Source organism: Bos grunniens, chromosome 16, assembly GCF_055505025.1.
Source record: "Bos grunniens cultivar Pamir isolate PY7600 chromosome 16, Bosgru_T2T1.0, whole genome shotgun sequence".
Classification (NCBI taxonomy): domain Eukaryota; kingdom Metazoa; phylum Chordata; class Mammalia; order Artiodactyla; family Bovidae; genus Bos; species Bos grunniens.
The window spans coordinates 81,233,289-81,251,862 of NC_141180.1; the positions used below are offsets into that span (position 1 = coordinate 81,233,289).

An 18,574-nucleotide genomic window follows, 5' to 3' on the forward strand; every position below is an offset into this window, starting at 1 on the left:
CACACACAGACACACACATCTTTAAGAGGTACTACTGTTCTACTAAGAACTACGTACTTGGAGATGTACTAAGTGCTACGAGTACTGCTTAGACAAAGCACTGGGAGAAGCACTGTCGTTCAGAGTGAAAAAAGAGAGAACAGTGGAGGTGAAAGCGCGGAAAGTCAGACAGCGCTCAGTCCGCGGTCAGCAGCACGCCCTCCACTAACACACGTGTGCTGACATACCCATGTGAGTGTGCACACAGAGTCCAGGCACGGCCCCAGAGGGAATAAGAGGCAGAGTTATTCCCAGAGTCCTAGGCTCTTCTCATGCGCCCAGGAGGGGTTACACTTTAAGGAAAGAGGAGAACGCATATAATTTACATTAATGCCAGGCGGCATTTATCAAGTTGTTTACACAACTTGATTAGCGAATAGCCTTGCTTTGGCACTAGCTGTTGGCTATACTGCTTGATGGGTTCCCCACAGGCAGGGTGAGGCAACCTTTGTCTTGAAAAAAGATCAGCAGTGTGGAGGGTTAGAATCAGAGGATGGAGACACTTAACATAGCTTTACCCAGAGGCACGGGACGAGGAGATGCCTGGAAGCTGCAAGGAAAGGACGGGCTACTGATGCGAGGACCTCAGCCCTCTCCACACTGAAGGGCTGGTCCGCTGGGGGGAGAGGGACACTGGGGGCCGGCAGACTTCTGTCTCCACTGAATAGGACCCAAGCGCCTTACTTTAAATGGCAAAGAAAGAGATCTGGGTTAGAACTAAGGAAGACATTCAGACAGGGATTTTGAAAATGGGAAAATCTGTACCCAAGGGAGTACTGTTTGCAGGGTCCATTCCTCCACCCTAAAGACAAAAACCATCAGGAGAGGTATCGAAATATACCTGGGGACCCTGCCTGGAGATACAGCAGGGGTGTGAACTGGCACCCACGACTGTGGAATGGGGACTGGAGACTGCTTCCTTCTACCTGCTAGCGCTCGGCAGAGAGAAGCAGGAAGCTGGTTGGGGAAGTGGCCCCTGATGCTCTTATCCAGGGCCTCCTGCCTCCTCGGGGCCAAGAGCAGGACCCTGGCTAGAGAGCTGAGAGGCACAGCAGAGGTCTGCAGGGGAACGGGTGGGCGGGGGGTGGGGGTGGGGGTTGGCCAAAGCACTAGAAGCAACACGGGCTGCTTGCCAGAGGCTCCCTGCCCCCACCACTCTGAGGAGTCGGTTCTCAGCAGGCAAGAAACGCCAGAGCCTGGGAAAGGAGTGTTCCTGGGCAGGGCATCTCGATCCCCAGGCGGGCAGAGGCAGAGTTGCTAGGGAACAGGGCCGTGTGGGGTGTTTCTCCCAGGGACCTGAGATAACACATGTGTGCCAACTGGAACTGCTGTGCTGGATGGCTAGGCCTGCTCTTGAGAAACAGTTCTGATACTTGTTAATCTAGCCGGGATGTTTCTTAAGAAAGCAGGATTTACGACGTAAAGGGAGGAGATGCTATTCCCTCCATAAGAAGGGCGAGTAGACGACTATGAGGGCAAATCAAGACATCAGATACAGAAGGTTATCACATGCCAATAGTCCAGTGAAGGCCAAAAGGCCAAAAGACTCAACACCAGTCTAGCTGAAAGGGCTTCCCTGGTGGCTCAGATGCTAAAGAATCTGTCTGCAATGCAGGAGACCTGGGTTCGATCCCTGGGTTGGGAAGATCCCCTGGAGAAGAGAATGGCAACCCACTCCAGTATTCTGGCCTGGAGAACCGCATGGACAGAGGAGTCTGGCGGGCTACAGTCCACGGGGTCGCAAAGAGTCGGACACGACTGAGCGACTTACACTTTCATTTCCACTGAGGTAACCCTGCCCCACTCTGTTCTCATATTAATGCCTCGTAATCATCCTTGACGCCTCTCTCTCTCTTATCTACAATACCCATTTAGTCAGAAAATGTATCATCTCTACCTTCGAAATACATCCAGGTCCCCCTCACTTCTCATCTCCCACTGCTCCCATGCTGGTTTAAGCCCTGGCCGTCTCTCAGCTAGGCTACGGCGACTGTCCAATGGGCCTCCTGCTTCCAGCCTTAGCTTTCTGCCCTCAGTTTCTTCTGGTTCCAGAATGATCTTTTTCAACACTCCCGTGGCACTCGTCTGCCCTTTCGCGTGGAATGAAACGGAGTAGAAGTCTGTGCCGGCCTGGTGGCCCCCTTTGTGAGCACCCAGCTCCCCACCTGGGGAGTGCTACCATTTCCGCCTTGTTCGCCGAGATCCCGCCAAGCTAGCCTTCCGGCGATTCTCTGTGTGCACCAGACATGTTTCCATTTCAGGGTCCCTGCACATGTTGTTTTCTTTCTCAGATTTCCCTTCACAAGTTAGGGCTTGTCCTTTCACTTCCTTCAGGTCTTCAGACAAACGCCCTAACCCTGACCAGCGTATTTCACGCGGACATCTCTGCCCCAGCGCATGGGATCCCCTTGGCCTGCTCAACTGTTTCCCTCTACAGGTCCTCTCCTGGAATAGGTTATTTGATATATTTGTTCTACATTTGTTTATCTCCCTCTACAAGGCCAGGGTTTTTGTCTTTGTTCCTTAGGTCTAAAGCAGTGCCTGACATGTGCACAAATTCGTTGAATGAACTGCATGAGTAATAGATATTATCGTGAACATTTAGGCACATTTGTGTCTTCTCACTGAAACACTGCAAAGCCCTGAGTGATAGCTGCTATTAACCCCATTTCTCATTCAAGCAACCTGAGGCCTAGACAGGTTTGGTAACTACTCAAGTAAATATGTGGCAGTCTGTAGCTGCTCCACAAGCAGCAGCTGGATTCCAACTCACACACAGAGGGGGCTGGGGCGTGGAGGCAGCTGTACTCAGCTGAGGCTCCATTTTGCTGTGACTAACCTTTCCTACTTCGCCTAGGACTTTCCAGATTTCATCACTGAAGCGCCTGTCTCCTGGGACAACCTCTCAGCTCCAGGCAAACAGGAATGGTTGGTCAGCCTTCTTCATTTACCGCAGGGCCGGCCCACTTGCACCTCTAGGCAAATCAGCCTTGTTCCTACCCTTTATTTACAATTGAGGTGAATGAGTCCTGTCTTTTTCCTGTCCTCAGGCATGGTGACACCAGGCCTGTCAAGAGTCCAACCTATGAATTTTATATTCAATAAAAGTTTCGTTATTGGCCTTATTTTGGACCCAAGCAAATGAAACAAGATACATTACGGAAAACAAAAAGAGGTCAGGCCTTGCTCTTACCTAGATGCTCTCAAAGTCACACATTTACTTCCTCTTTGTATTTTCTCTCACCTCTCTCCTCCACCTTAAGTCACCCTCAGCTCTTAAATAAAAGCCCCCCTAAGAAGTCAAGTGGCCCCAGGACCCCGTACACCCTCTGGCAGGGAGGGGCAGTGTGGGGCTGCTGGCGGGTGCCCTTGGGAATCCTCTGACATGCAGCATTGCACAGGAGAGCCATGTGGGACTGGGAGCTCCGCCAACCCCCAATGTGGGGCTTTCCATTCCAATTCTTCCAGCCCCCAAGAGGCTCTCAGGCCTTGATCTCAGCAGCTGTGATTTCACATAAATACTTGCCCAGGCCAGAAGGGGGTTTTAGTCCCTCATCTTCACAGCTGCTTCTCAAGTACACCGCTTCCCAAAGTGGGGAAGGAGGACTTGGCAGGAAGAGAATGCGGGAAACTGGAAAGGGGTTTCCCCTAGAAATATGTCAAGAAAATGAGCAGAAACCGTGTCCCCAAGAACATATGACAAAAAGTCCCACCCAGACCGGGAGTACCTCTGGTCCTCAGCCAGATTTAGCACATGAGCCGGGAAAGGGGACAAGAATGGCGGCCTGGGAAGTCACCGCCCGCACCCCAGGCTGGGGACTCACCCGGCCCCTGCCCGGCCAGCGGAGATGGAATGGGCGGCGGTGGAAAATCTGTGTCTGCTCTGAGCCCCTGCGGGCTGTGGCTTGGAAGAGGAGCGGCAGCCCAGCCCCTCATGGCCTGGCTCCAGCGGGAAGGAGGGAGGGGCGGCCGAGGACTGTCGGCAGAGGCACCCCTTATCAGAGCCAGTGCAGAGAGGGTGCGGCCAGGTCAGACATCAGGAGGGACTTCCCAGCGGTGTGGGCGATGACGCCTTGCCAAGAGGAGAGCAGAATCTTCTGCTGCACAGATAGTACCAGGGAGAGGTTTCTCTGGGTTGCTTAGAAGCCAATCCTATTTGGTTCATGAGAAGAACAGACATCAGAATATCTTTCAAGTCCTACCTTAAAACCCTGGATTATGGGGTAAAAGAGAAGTGAAAGTCTTGGTCACCCAGTCGTGTCTGACTCTCTGTGACCCCACGGACTGTGGCCCACCAGGCTCCTCTGTCCATGGGATTCTCCAGGCAAGAATCCCGGAGTGGGTTGCCATTCCCTTCTCCAGGGGATCTTCCCAACCCAGGGATTGAACCCCGGTCTCCTCCATGACAGGCAGATTCTTTACTGTCTGAGCCACAAGGGAAACCAAGAGGGAAGAGCAGCTTAAAATCAGCATGAGGACTGAAAGGCTTCAGCCAGCTCCTGTGCTAAGCCACTGCCACTGCTCTGAGGAGTCAGAGCATTTCCTGCTTCTGCGTCTCCTACTTCTCACACCCGCAGCTTGGAGACGCGCTCTGTGCCTATGGCCTTCCTGCCTGTAGAGAGTAGGCAGCCTCCCTAAAGCCACAGCAAGAGGTGACGGATTGAGAAGAGAATGGCCCTTTCCTCATTCTCGATCCCAAAGCCTGCCCTTGGTGGACAGCTTTGTCCGGGGGTGTGTCTTTCCGTCTGGGCTTCTGCTGTGCACCTTTTGTGAACTCTCCAACTCCAGCACAGAGAAGAGAGAGCTGCCCAGAGTGCCCTCCTTACCCTCTGCTTGGTTGCCCTCTCCCAGGCTGTGTGTTCATCCGCCCCTCTGGTGTCACACCCCCAGTGCTCACACCTTGTAGCTAAATAAAAAGAGTGAAAGCCCCACTTCCAAGGGCAGATGCAACATCTGTCTTGGCTGAAGAAGGAATGCTATCTTTTTTCCCACCCCCAGCTGACATTCAGAGCAAGGCAACCGCAAGGTTGAAAGCAAAACAAAACTTGCAAGAGATTCTGCTGAGTTGCCAAATGAATGGAGCACCAAAGGTCTTAGGCCTGGTAGAAGGGGAGAAAGCGGGGAGGGTTCTCGGGTTGAGAAGACGCAGCGACTCTCCCTGCCTCCAGAATTCCCTATCCCCTGCTTGGCAGCATTATGCCAGCTAAGCCAGAAGCCCCACTCCAGGCAAGGAGGAGCTGGCTAGGAAAGAATTCAGAGAGCCTGGAGTTGGCCTGGGAAACAGCAGGCCCGTGGCTGTCATGCACCGTTGGCCTAATTCGGCCCTAGGCGTATAACTCAAAGCAGACAAGGAATTCCCAGGACACAACATGGAATTCCCTGCAGGGTAGGCGGGACTCAGCAAGGGCACTTTTTCTCTCCTGTCTTTCTCAACCATCTACCTACCATCCCACTGTTGATGCTGCTTCCTACAGGTTTTGTGAAAACCTCCACCCCTCTACCATGTACTAAATATTTCATTTTTGAAGCTCCTGGACTTGCCTCAGCTATTCTCATCACAGTGTAGTTGCTCTCCGGCTGTTTGAGCTGGTTTGCCCCCTTCTCCTCCCTCAAAGATAGTGTTCTGCTATGAGTCTCTCTCATGCCTTAAACTTAATATATCCACCCAACGTATGATGGGCAGAGAGGACCACAGACTGTTCATCTTGGCAGGCACCCAACGTATGATGGGCAGAGAGGACCACAGACTGTTCATCTTGGCAGGCATGCCCATGGGACTGGTTTTTAGGGTAATTTACTTGACATCTTCAAGGTGATAGCTACGGGGCAGAGGGCACAAGGAGAGAGGCAGCTTAGCTGTACTTCTAAGCTGAGCTGGATGGACTCCTAAAAGCAGACTGCTCATGAGTCTGAGCAAGCTCTGGGAGCTGGTGATGGACAGGGAGGCCTGGCGGGCTGCAGTCCATGGGGTTGCAAAGAGTCGGACACGACTGAGTGACTGAACCGAACTAACTGAAAAGTGGATTTTCTGAAACAGACTAATTTTCTATAACAGACTAATAAACAGACTAATGATAGGGAGGAAAATCTCAGAGAAGCCAGTTACCCCTTTTCCTCTCACATCCATTCTATCCCATATCCACTTGCCAATTTCTTTATACACCCCCTGGCAACATTAACATTCTCCAAGGCAGTGGTCTCTAAACAGGAGGCATGCATTCATCTGTTGGAGCATGGGAAAGGTACTAGAACTTTTTGTATTACTTCATCCATTCCTATTTCTTGCAGAGTCTATTATGTAAATGATATTAGTGTTAGAAGTACAGTAGCATGTAGTTGAACATTTACTGGGGCTACCTGTGCAGTTTTCTCCCAGATTGACAATGCTACTAGAAATTTCAATCTGCCGCACTGAGGAACAGCCCAACCCCAGCACGTCCCAGCTTTTGGAAAAATAGTTCATGGTAGGACATGCCGCTGGCCTCAAAAGGCACGCCAACAGAAGCACAACAGGGACACTGCTGAACCCCAGAAGCCGTAGGCTGGCGGGAGATATCAACTCAAATCCTACAGTTAATGAACCAAAAATCAAAATCTGGGCTGTCTCAAAGCAGTTTCTTTCCCCTTCCTGCCATTTACTCCCCAAAGAATCTCAGCTTCCCAAACCAAGTAGCTGCTCAATAATTACGCCAGGAACATTTAGTAAGTGGTAGCAATTACCCTAGAGCACAGCCAGGCCAGAGCTTCCCTAGACAGTCACATGATCGAGGAGTCCTATCTCCAACTCCTAAGCCCAGCTGTCCTCCCCTCCAGGTCCCCATAATACCATCACAGCACTATGACACTATTTCTGAAGTTGACTTAATTTTTGTGTATTCTCTTAGTGCCTGTCAAGCCCTATGGAAGGAAGAACTGTCCCTGTTGTGTTCACCACTGTGTCCCCACTACCTGCTGGACACTATTTGTTCACTGTCATTGAAAAGAAATTAGAATCCCTGTGTCCTACAGCCATACCTCAGCTCTGCAGAGGAGAAAAGAAACAGCAGGATGTAGAGGAAAGATGAAATAGAAACTCCCAACAACGTTCTTCTTGATCCAAATTCAATATAAATAGCCTTTAGCTTTCTGAAGGAAGCCCACAGGTAATTATTCAATGTTTAGTCAAGGCTCCCCTTCTCTGCCCTTTCTGATCTGGGCCCAGGTCCCCTGACTCCCCTAATATTGGCATAGCACCTCCTCAGAAAACATCATTCTTTCTCTGAAAAAGGGTAACACAGCTGAGGACCCATGTGGAAAGGTTCTGTGGGGAAGGAGAATTCATACAACTTTCTATCTGCACCGAAGAATCTCTCATCCAGATCTTCTCTTCTTCCTGCACACCAAGGGAGACTAAGGAAAAGACTTCTTTCTTCCCCTTAGTTCAGTTCAGTTCAGTCACTCAGTCGTGTCCGACTCTTTGCGACCCCATGAATCGCAGCACACCAGGCCTCCGTCCATCACCAACTCCCGGAGTTCACTCAAACTCATGTCCATCGAGTCGGTGATGCCATCCAGCCATCTCATCCTCCGTTATCCCCTTCTCCTCCTGCCCCCAATCCCTCCCAGCATCAGAGTCTTTTCCAATGAGTCAACTCTTTGCATGAGGTGGCCAAAGTACTGGAGTTTCAGCTTTAGCATCATTCCTTCCAAAGAACACCCAGGACTGATCTCCTTTAGAACGGACTGGTTGGATCTCCTTGCAGTCCAAGGGACTCTCAAGAGTCTTCTCCAAAACCACAGTTCCAAAGCATCAATTTTTCAGCGCTATCAGTTTTCTCAGTTCAGATTCACACAGGTTTTTCTTGCTCTTGGAAGCCAGGAGATAGCATGGAAAATTAATCAGAAGATAAAAGGCTACCTTCCAGTGGGTATCATCCGGCTCTTTGAGGACTGGAAAAATCTGAGGGTGGGGATGGAATCGGGAACCAAGCGGCAGTGAAAAGAGAGAGAGAAACTGGAATGAGGAAAGGAGCAAACTGAAAAGATCCCATCAGTGCAAAACGCTCAGGTTTTTCTTGCTGATAAACCTCAGGCAACACAACCTCTTAGGGCCTCCCCGACGGCTTGGCGGTGAAGAATCTGCCTGCAGTGCGGCAGGTGTGCGTTTGATCCCTGGGTAGGGAGATTCTCTGGAGGAGGAAATGGCAACTCACTCCAGTGTTCTTGCCTGAAACATTCCACAGACAGAGGAGCCCGGCGGGCTACAGTCCATGGGAGTCAGACATGACTGAACGACTGAGCACACACACACACACACAATGCAGCCGCTTACCCAACCGACACAATCAGCTCTGCCTCTCTGCTGAGCCTCGTCTGCTCACTGATGAGTGCTGAGGGGGCTGAGCACCTCCATGTCATCTCAGATGTAACCAACTCTTAGCCACTGGGGCACCGCCTCTTGTTCCAACTAGTCACTGGACTCTTAGCGACCCCATGGACTGCAGCCCATCCATGGGATTTTCCAGGCAACAGTACTAGAGTGGGGTGCCATTGCCTCCTCCTCAAGGAACACAAGCCAATATTAAATGCATATTAATATCGGGTCACAGTTAGGCATTTTATCAGGTACCAGAATATAAAACAAATTGTAAAACTATCTGTGCTTCTGAGACTCTCTGTGTTGCTGCTCTAGCTGAAGAGGCAGCAGAGCATTAATGGTCTGTAAGTCAGAAAACACGAATTATTCCATCAAGTTCTACCCTGTGGTAAGACTTTAGGCAAGTCATTTAATTTTTTTGGTCTGTTGAGATCACTCAACAAGAGAGAGAGAGAGAGAAATAAAACTATGTTAGTGTCAGAAAAGTTATAAACTGCAAGTTGCATAAGGTCCCTTAGTAGCTATGGTGTAAAACAATCTATCCTAAAGATACTATCAATCCAACAGAAAATAAAGAGGAAGGGTCATATTCTAGGGAACGATCTTCCCAATCAATCAGCGGAATTCAAGCACTGGGAAAACTTCTTTATGTTATTATCAGCCTGCAGGGACCTACCACAGGAGACAAAGCTGTGCTTGGCTGTCAGGCGCCCTCGTGTGCTCTCTGTGCACTGGCTGGCTTTTTCTGCCACCTGGATACTGACACTCTTTTCTCAGCCTGTCCAAACAAACCGCGCAGCATCACCTCTGTCTGGGGAGAGAGTCCCGTGTCATAGCTCTTCTGTGGCTTCTTTTCTTACCCCTTTACCCTTCTCACACATGAGCGAGTCACTGTTGGCCCTGAGCGCTAAAAATCACTCATGGAAAAGTTGTTTCTGACAGCCTGCTTCCCAGTTCCAGGACCAGCCCAATGGTAAGTTGTAATACTGAAAACCATCAGGACACATGTTTGCGATCCAAGGAAGCAGGGGAATGGCAGCAGACAGCTGTGCCGGTGGCAGGGGTCCTGGCGTGGCCAGGGTCTGCGGCAACAGAAGCCCCTGACACCAGAAGGCGACTTCCAACTACAGGTCTACAACTGGGGTTGGGAGAGAATCTAAGCATTTGATATCTGATTCTGACATGAAAGAACACGTATGTTGGCCTTTGGGAATGGGAGCTCTCTGGGAACTAGAAGTACACAGTAGCAGCTATGAGAAAGGGGCGGGGAAATTGGGAGGAAAGTCTGGACTCTGCTCTTGGAAGTTTCTCAGGTTCCAGTTTATTCGGAGTTTCACTTTGTGAAGGAAGCAACTGAGCCAAGGGAAAAGAACGTAACAGGAAGAGGGAAAGGAAGATCCTGCTTAAATTCTGAGTAGTGTTCCTGAAGTACTGCATTATCTCAGTGAAAACATAGGAGTAGCCACTGTGAAAGTGGCAAAATAAAGAAATCCAGCTGACAAGAAGAAGGCATTACCCAAAGGGCAGTCATGAGAAACTGGACAGACGGCAACGACTGAGCCGCACGAGAGCAGCTTAGCACTGCCACACTAAGCAGGCTTCTTTTGACATCGATGGTGAATGCAGAGAATGGACAGCGGCAGCAGGTGGACTGCAGCAGCCTGACAGATGAATAACACCCTGCACTCCATGGGCTCTCATATCCTGGCAAATATCATCAGACGCATGGGCTCTGTTTTAATGTGAGACAACTAATTTATTGAACACCCATTATTAGAATAAGCATTGTACGTACATTATTTAATCCCAATAACTCTATAGACTAAGTATTAATATCATTTGCAAACAAGAAAATGATTTTTACTTACGGAGAATGAGTAAACTATTCAATGTTATTCAGCTAGTAAATGGTAGAGCCAGTACTGAACTCAAAGCCTACAAGATAAGAAAGTGAACTCTAGAAGTACAGAGACCATGTAAGGCAGCTCTCCCTGCTGGTAAAGAAAATAAAACATGGGCAATGGACAGATATCTAGATAAAAATTTCTCCCTTTTTCCTTTTAATCATAGAGTCTGGACTCCAAGTCACTAATTTATAACACTGGCTAGGGGTCACAACTTCTTAGAACTGGCAAAAAATATGATGTGGCTTCCAAGAAAGGGTCAGAAATGGTACACCTCAAGAGGCTGAAGGCATCTCAAGGACAAGATCTTTGCTCCACCTCAAGCTACTCAATCAAGGCCTGCCTGACTGATAGGGCCAAGCAAGGACCCGTAACAGAGATGCTGAAACTAGGCAGAAAGAAGCAAATAAGATTTCTCTAGTAATATCTCCATTTCAACAAAATAAAATTACCATGGCTCACTGGGCAATTGGGCTGAGCCAGGTAAGCATGAAGCTGGATTTTTCATTTTCTTTAGAGAATAGATTAAGAAGAACTATACTAAAAATACATCAGACAGGGTTGAAAAAGTCATCAATAATTTCCTGAAAGAAAACTGAGTAACCCAAAGATATGGTGGGTAAACTCTCTACATTTTGATTTTCCACCCTGTTTCTAACTGTGTACCATAGAGAAGTACTACATTAGGTAGACGGACTCACCCACCCTTCTTCCTATTATACTGTAAGATCAGGGTAGGGAAGAATCATATCTTCAACCCTTTGCAATCAAAGACTGATACTGAGTTAGGGACTTGATTATTTACTGATAAACACACCTCTAACATAAACATTTATAAGAGACATTCCCCCTTCTGTACAAGAGAAGGAAAGAATGATCTTCAGAGAATACCACAGTCACTAAACCTCATCTCTGGGAAAGAAATAATGTTTCTCTCCACAGCCTGACATCTTTTCAGTGCTATGGAGACTGTACTTTGCCTGCACAGATATAGCAGCAAGGTTTCCAGAAACATTCCTTCTCTAGACGCAGACAGAACACAGGCCGCCTTCCTCCAATCCCCCGCCCCTGGCGTGGCCTTTACCTTCCACAGGGTTGGTTTTCAGTCTACTGCAGAGGTTCATCACTCCTCCGTAGTGGACGTTGATCTGGTCTATTGCATCACTTGAGCGCAGCTCCATCAGCTTCCTCAGGTCCATCACTGTGCAGCCAAACTCCCCTTCACGGCTCTCAAGTATCGAGTTGGACGGCAAGGTGTGTTCTGTTGGGTTCGTCATTTTGCCTGCTGTTACCAAGCCCCTCAACAGAGAAAATGTGAACTCTCCCTTCCACTGATTCAGGGTCTCTCGTTTCTCTTCCTCACTTCTTACTTCTTTCTTCTCTGAGAGTCCAGATGCGATTAAGACCGACTAAATCTTGTGCAGGAAGCTTCAGAGCAGCAGCCTGTGGTCCAGGTCCTTTCTTGTGTATGAAGCGTGTCAGCCAAAGGAGGAAGAGGAGGGGGGAACTGAGTGTGAGCCGGACCACGTGTTACGATGACTGGTGTCCCCAGGTGGTGATGGAAGCAGTTGTCCAGGGTAGGTAGGTTCCTAGTTTAGACCAACTTTCCCAGATGGCGGGATAAACAGGATGTCCATGTTACCATGGAGGCAACCTTAGCAACAACCAGCAACTGCAGTGGCAGAGAGGTGGCAGGAGAGGAGAACGAGGAGGGCTCCCTGGAAACCGGTGACAACTGGGTCTCTGGAATAAAGATTCAAAGGCAGACATAAAGAAACAATTAGAACAGCATGGGATCCAGCAACAGCAAGGACAAGAGGTACTCATTCTAGCGCAAGGGTTTAGGTGACAGTTGATATCTGAGCTGAACTGATAGCTCAGGCCTAAGCTGAGCGGACTGACTTAGGAGAGGCCCCTTCTTCCCTGGGGGCCCCTCGGCAGCCTGTAAACTCCAGTGTAGAGAAATAACTTCAGATACACCCCAGCCTTCACACCTCACCTCTGCTAAACCAAGCAACACAAACCCCACAACTGGAGAAACTTGGAAATAACGGGTTATATGACCTCTAATGGCTCTCCCTGTCTATTTGAGGGCCCTGCAACAGAATGTTTTAGTCTCTTTTAATCTTAGAATGTTTTAATCTTACCTCTAAGAGGTGAGAAGAGATCAGGAAAGGAGTCCAGACCAGAGTGATCTGGAGGGTAGCCTGCCAGTCTGCCACCCTCCTCCAAACCCTGTACCCTACCACATTCCTAACACACCCATGTACAAACCAGGAGGGCAACCTGGGAGAAGACGGCCACATCCCCTGCAGCCCCTGAGAACACTTGGCCTGACACTGTATAGAAATTCTGCAGTTGTATATATTTCTGTATAGAAATATTGCAGTTGTCAATAGATCAGGTACTATGTTCAGATCTTGGAGTCTAAAAAGCTTTGGGGAGAAAAGGATGAGTAAAACCCTCCAGCAGTAGGCGATGCAGGGTGGAACATTTATACATAATGGGAACAGAAAGACCTCTGAGGAAGAAAGATAGTTTGAAGCCTGTGAGTGTTCAAGTTTCTCTGGGATTGCAGGAATATGACAGCTATCAATTCAGCCAGAGCCTAGGGCCACAGCAAGGTCAGTAGGGGAGCAAAGTCAGCTTGTGTGTGAGTGACAACGGAGGGTCTCAGGTCAGCAGTTCTCTCGGGAAGCCATATGTCACCTCACACATGTTGACTAGGGAGAGAGAGATGGGTGGGAACGGGGAGGATGAAGGAGAGAAAAAGCCTAAGCCCTGTCCTCAGCTTCAGGCAAGAGGACCACCACACACCAGCCACTTAAATGCCAAGGGGATCTTTCTGAACACGGCGCCAAAGCATTGAGGGCCCAGCCCTGGTCAGCCCCTCTTTTATACGTGGATGATGTCCTTGCTTCTAGACGATGAACAGGAAGTACAAGGGTCATCAGATAAGGGCTTGACTACTATATTAATTTCCAAAAATCACATGTGGCCAAAGTTCTTACTAATTCTAATCAGCACTGTTCTTAGTAGATTCCGCGGGGATGGAGGCGGTTACACCCCTCCCTCTCCCAGGATGCCCGCAGCTTACTCCTTCTACTGTGAATTTCTAGTGCTACCCTGACTTATAAAGGGTTATACAAGCAGCGTTTTGTTTTGTTCTTGTTGCTATTGTTTTTCAAACATCATGCTCCCTTTTCTTTTCAGGTGACATTCCTAGGGGACAGAAGAGAAGCTGAGGCAGTGTATCACACTCCTTTCAATCCTCCTGGCACCGGGACAGGCAGTACCACGGACATTTCTCTCCAATTCGGTTTCTTCTCCAAGCCTGGAAGCCTTGGGAAGGGCTACAGCAGCAAGAAGCCCATTTGACCCTTAAGTGGAACTCCTTAACCTTTGGAGAGGATGTTGAGGGCAGTGCTGATTGACAGCTTAACTGGAAATTATAACCTTTTTTTTTCTTTATCTCTACCACCTACTGCCATGGCTGTTTCACGAAGGCAGAGATTTTTCATGTGTCTTGCTCAATGCTTTCTCCCCAGTGCCCAGACAATCACCTACACAAAGCAGGCATTCAGCTAATTTTTTTGGCTGAATAACTCATAGTAGATTCAGAACCAGATTTACCATCTTCCCAAGAACCTTTTGAACAAGTCACTTAGCTTTCTTAGAGCTCAGTTTTTTTTAGGGCTCAGTTCCTCCCACCTTTATCTGGGAGAAGAAATTGATAAATGAATGGCATTATAAATAGAAATAGTACCTGGAAATCTTAGATGAAAGATGACCAAAAAAAAAAAAAAGAAAGATGACCAGTGTCCTGTATAGGACAGTCAAGTGATGTGAAAAGGTTAATTTGATCTTAATGAACTTTTGTTATCTAGTCCTTTAAGCAGAAAAGCAATAATCCCCATGTGCCCCTCCATCTTTTCTTGTGAGAGCAAACTCCCTCACCCCCCAAACAAGTGGAAAATTCCAAGCAGCATCATTAGCAATAACCATTATCTAGGTTATAACCATTAGCAAAAACCACTTCATGGATCACAGCCTTGTCATGGTAAAGGGGTTTGCATAACTGAATGAAGCTGTAAGTTATGCAGTGCAGGGCCACCTAAGACAGACAGGTCATAGTGAAGAGTTCTGACAAAACTTGGTCCACAGGAAGAGGAAATGGCAACCTATTCCAGTATTCCTGCCGCAAAAACCCTATGAAGAGTATGAAAAGGCAAAAAGATATGACATGGGAAGATGAGCCCCCCATGTCAGAGGGTGTCCAATATGCTACTGGGGAAGAGTGGAGGGCAATTACTCATAGCTTCAGGAAGAATAAAGCAGCTAGGCCAAAGCAGAAATGATGCTCAGCTGTGGATGTGTCTGGAGGTGAAAGTAAAGTTTGATGCTGTAAAGAACAGTGCTGCATAGGAACCTGGAATGTTACATCCATGAATCAAGTTTGAACATTGTCAAACAGGAGATGGTAAGATTGAACATTAACATCTTAGAAATCAGTGAACTAAAATGGATGGGAATGGGCAAATTTAATTTAGATGACCATTTTATCTCCTATTGTGGGCAAGAATCCCTTAGAAGAAATGGAGTAGCCCTTATAGTCAACAAAAGAGTCTGAAATGCAGTACCTAGGTGCAGCCTCAAAAACAACAGAATCATCTTGGTTCATTTTCAAGGCAAACCATTCAACATCAGAGTAATCCAGGTCTATGCCCCAACCACCGATGCTGAAGAAGCTGAAGTTGACTGGTTCTGTGAAGACCTACACTGTCTTCTAGAACTAACACCGAAAAAAGATGTCCTTTTCATCACAGGGGATTGGAATGCAAAAGTAGGAAGTCAAGAGATATCCAGAATAACAGGCAAGTTTGGCCTTAGAGTACAATATGAATCACAGCAAAGGCTAACAGAGTTTTGTCAAGAGAATACACTGGTCATAGCAAACACCCTTTTTCAACAATACAACAGATGACTCTACACATGGATATCACCTGATGGTCAATACCGCAATCAGACTGATCATGTTCTTTGCAGCCAAAGATGGAAAAGCTCTATAAAACAAGACCTGGAGCTGACTGTGGCTCAGATCATGAGCTCCGTATTGCAAATTCCAGGCTTAAATTAAAGAAAACACGGAAAACTACTAGGCCATTCATATATGACCTAAATCAAATCCCTTATAATTATACAGTGGAGGTGACAAATCAATTCAAGGGATTAGAGCTGGTAGACAAGTGCCTGAAGAACTACGGACAGAGGTTTGTAACACTGTACAGGAGGCAGTGACCAAAACCATCCCCAAGAAAAAGAAATGCAAGAAGGCAAAATGGTTGTCTGAGAGGCCTTACAAATAGCTGAGAAAAGAAGAGAAGAGAAAAGCAAAAGATAAAGAGAAAGATATACCCAACTGAATACAGAGTTCAAAGGAAAGCAAGGAGAGATAAAAGGGCCTTCTTAAATGAACAGTGCCAAGAGATAGAGAAAAACAATAGAATGGGGAAGACTAGAGATCTCCTTAAGAACATTAGCGACATCGTGCAAGGAGGGGCATGACAAAGAACAGAAACAGTAAGAAGCTAACAGAAGCTGAAGAGATTAAAAAGAGGTGGCAAGAATACAGTATATTAAAAAGGTCTTAATGATAACCATGATGGTGAGGCCACTTACCCAGAGCCAGACACCCTGCAGTGTGAAGTCAAGTGGGCCTTAGGAAGCATTACTATGAACAAAGCTAGTGGAGGCAACAGAATTCCAGCTGAGCTATGGAAAATCCTAAAAGATGATGCTGTGAAAGTGCTGCACTCAATATGCCAGCAAATTTGGAAAGCAGTGGCCACAGGACCAGAAAAGGTCAGTTTTCATTCCAATCTCAATGAAGGGCAATGCCAAAGAATGTTCAAACTACTGTACAATTGCACTCACTTCATATGTTAGAAAGGTTATGCCCCAACTCCTTCAAGCTGGGCTTCAGCAGTATGTGAACTGTGAACTTCCAGATGTACAAGCTGGATTTAGAAAAGGCAGAGGAACCAGAGATCAAATTGCCAACATTAATTGGATCATGGACTAAGCAAGAGAATTCCAGAAAAGCATCTACTTGTGCTTCATTGACTACACTAAAGCCTTTGACTGTGTGGACCACAACAAATGTGGAAAATTCTTAAAGAGATGGGCGTATCAGACCATCTTACTTGTCTCCGGAGAAACTTGCATGTGGGTCAAGAAGCAACAGTTAGAACCAGACATGGAAAAATTGACAGTTTCAAAACTGGGAAAGGAGTATGACAAGGCTGCAAACTGTCACCTTGCTTTGTTGTTGATGTTCAGCTGCTCAGTCATGTCCAACTCTTTGCAACCCCATGGACTGCAGCACGCCAGGTTTCCCTGTCTTTCACCATCTCCTGGAGCGTGCTCAAATTCATTTCTATTGAGTTGGTGATGCCATCCAACCATTTCATCCTCAGTCATCCCCTTCTCCTCCTGCCTTCAATCTTTCCCGGCATCAGGGTCTTTTCCAATGAGTCGGCTCTTTGCATCAGGTAGCCAAAGTACTGGAGCGTCAGCTTCAGCATCAATCCTTCCAATGAATATTCAGGATTGATTTCCTTTGGGATTGACTGGTTTGATCTCCTCGTTGTTCAAGGAACTCTCAAGAGTCTTCTCCAACACCACAGTGCAAAAGCATCAATTCTTCGGCATTCAGTCTTCTTTATGGTCCAACTCTCACATCCATATATAACAACTGGAAAAACCATAGCTTTGACTAGATGGATCTTTGTTAGCAAAGTGATGTCTCTGCTTTTTAGTATGCTGTCTAGATTTGTCACAGCTTTTCTTCCAAGGAGCAAGTGTCTTTTAATTTCATGGCTGTAGTCACCATCTGCAGTGATTTTGGAGTCCAAGAAAATAAAATCTGTCACTGTTTCCATTGTTGCTCCATCTATTTGCCATGAAGTGATGGGACTGGATGTCATGATCTTAGTTTTTTGAATGTTGAGCTTTAAGTCAGCTTTTTCACTCTCGTCTTTCACTCATCAAAGGGCTCTTTAGCTCCTCTTTGTTTTCTGCAATAAGGGTGGTGTCATCTGAGTATCTGAGGTTATTGATATTTCTCCTGGCAATTTTGACTGAGCTTGTGCTTCATCTAGCCTGGCATTTTGCGTGATGTAATCTACATAGAACTTAAATAAACAGGGTGACAATATACATCCTTGATGTAATCCTTTCCCGATTTGGAACCAGTCTATTGTTCCATGTCTGGTTCTAACTGTTGCTTCTTGACTCACATACAGGTTTCTCAGGAGACAGGTAAGGTGGTCTGGTATTCCCATCTCTTTAAGAATTTTCCACAGTTTGTTGTGATCCACAGAGTCAAAGGCTTTAGCATGGTCAGTGAAGCAGAAGTATATATTTTTCTAGAATTCTCTTGCTTTTTCTATCATCCAACGGATGTTGGCAATTTGCTCTCTGGTTCCTCTGCTTTTTCTAAATTCAGCTCGGTTCATATAATGTTGAAGCCTAGCTTGAAGAATTGTGTTACTTTGCTAGTGTGTGAAATGAGTGCAATTGTGTGGTAGTTTGACCATTCTTGACATTGCCTTTCTTTGGGATTGGAATGAAAAACTGACATTTTCCTGTCCTGTGGCCACCTTGCTTATTTAACTTATATGTAGAGTACATCATGGAGAAGGCAATGGCACCCCACTCCAGTACTCTTGCCTGGAAAATCCCATGGATGGAGGACCCTGGTAGGCTGCAGTCCTTGGGGTCACTAAGGGTTGGACACGACTAAGCGACTTCACTTTCACTTTTCACTTTCATGCATTGGGGAAGGAAACGGCAACCCACTCCAATGTTCTTGCCTGGAAAATCCCAGGGACGGGGGAGCCTGGTGGGCTGCCATCTATGGGATTGCACAGAGTCGGACACGACTGACGTGACTTAGCAGCAGCAGCAGAGTACATAATGGGAAATATCAGGCTGGATGAATCACAAGTTGGAATCAAGATTGCCAGGAGAAATATCAATAAAGTCAGATATGCAGATGATACCACTTTAACAGCAGAAAGTGAGGAGGAACTAATGAGCCTCTTGATGAGAGTGAAAAACCTGGCTTGAAACAACATTCAAAAAACTAAGATCGTGGTATCCAGTTCCATCACTTCATGGTGAATAGAAGGGGAAAACGTGGAAGCAGTGACAGATTTTCTTTTCTTGGGCTCCAAAGTCACGGCGGATGGTGACTGCAGCCATGAAATTAGCA

The 18,574-nt window shown here is 47.2% G+C and overlaps 1 protein-coding gene across 8 annotated transcripts in view; it reads right to left on the bottom strand.

The window, feature by feature from the left end:
• ATP2B4 (ATPase plasma membrane Ca2+ transporting 4) overlaps positions 1 to 18,574 on the bottom strand; it is a 100,185-nt gene that overhangs the window by 40,453 nt on the left and 41,158 nt on the right. For all 8 annotated transcript variants that reach the window (XM_086345771.1, XM_086345776.1, XM_086345768.1 and 5 more), the window contains exon 2: positions 11,384 to 12,042. In XM_086345771.1, the coding sequence (XP_086201897.1) occupies positions 11,384 to 11,576 (193 nt within the window). In that variant the 5' untranslated portion in view covers positions 11,577 to 12,042. The remainder of the gene's footprint in view (positions 1 to 11,383; positions 12,043 to 18,574) is intronic.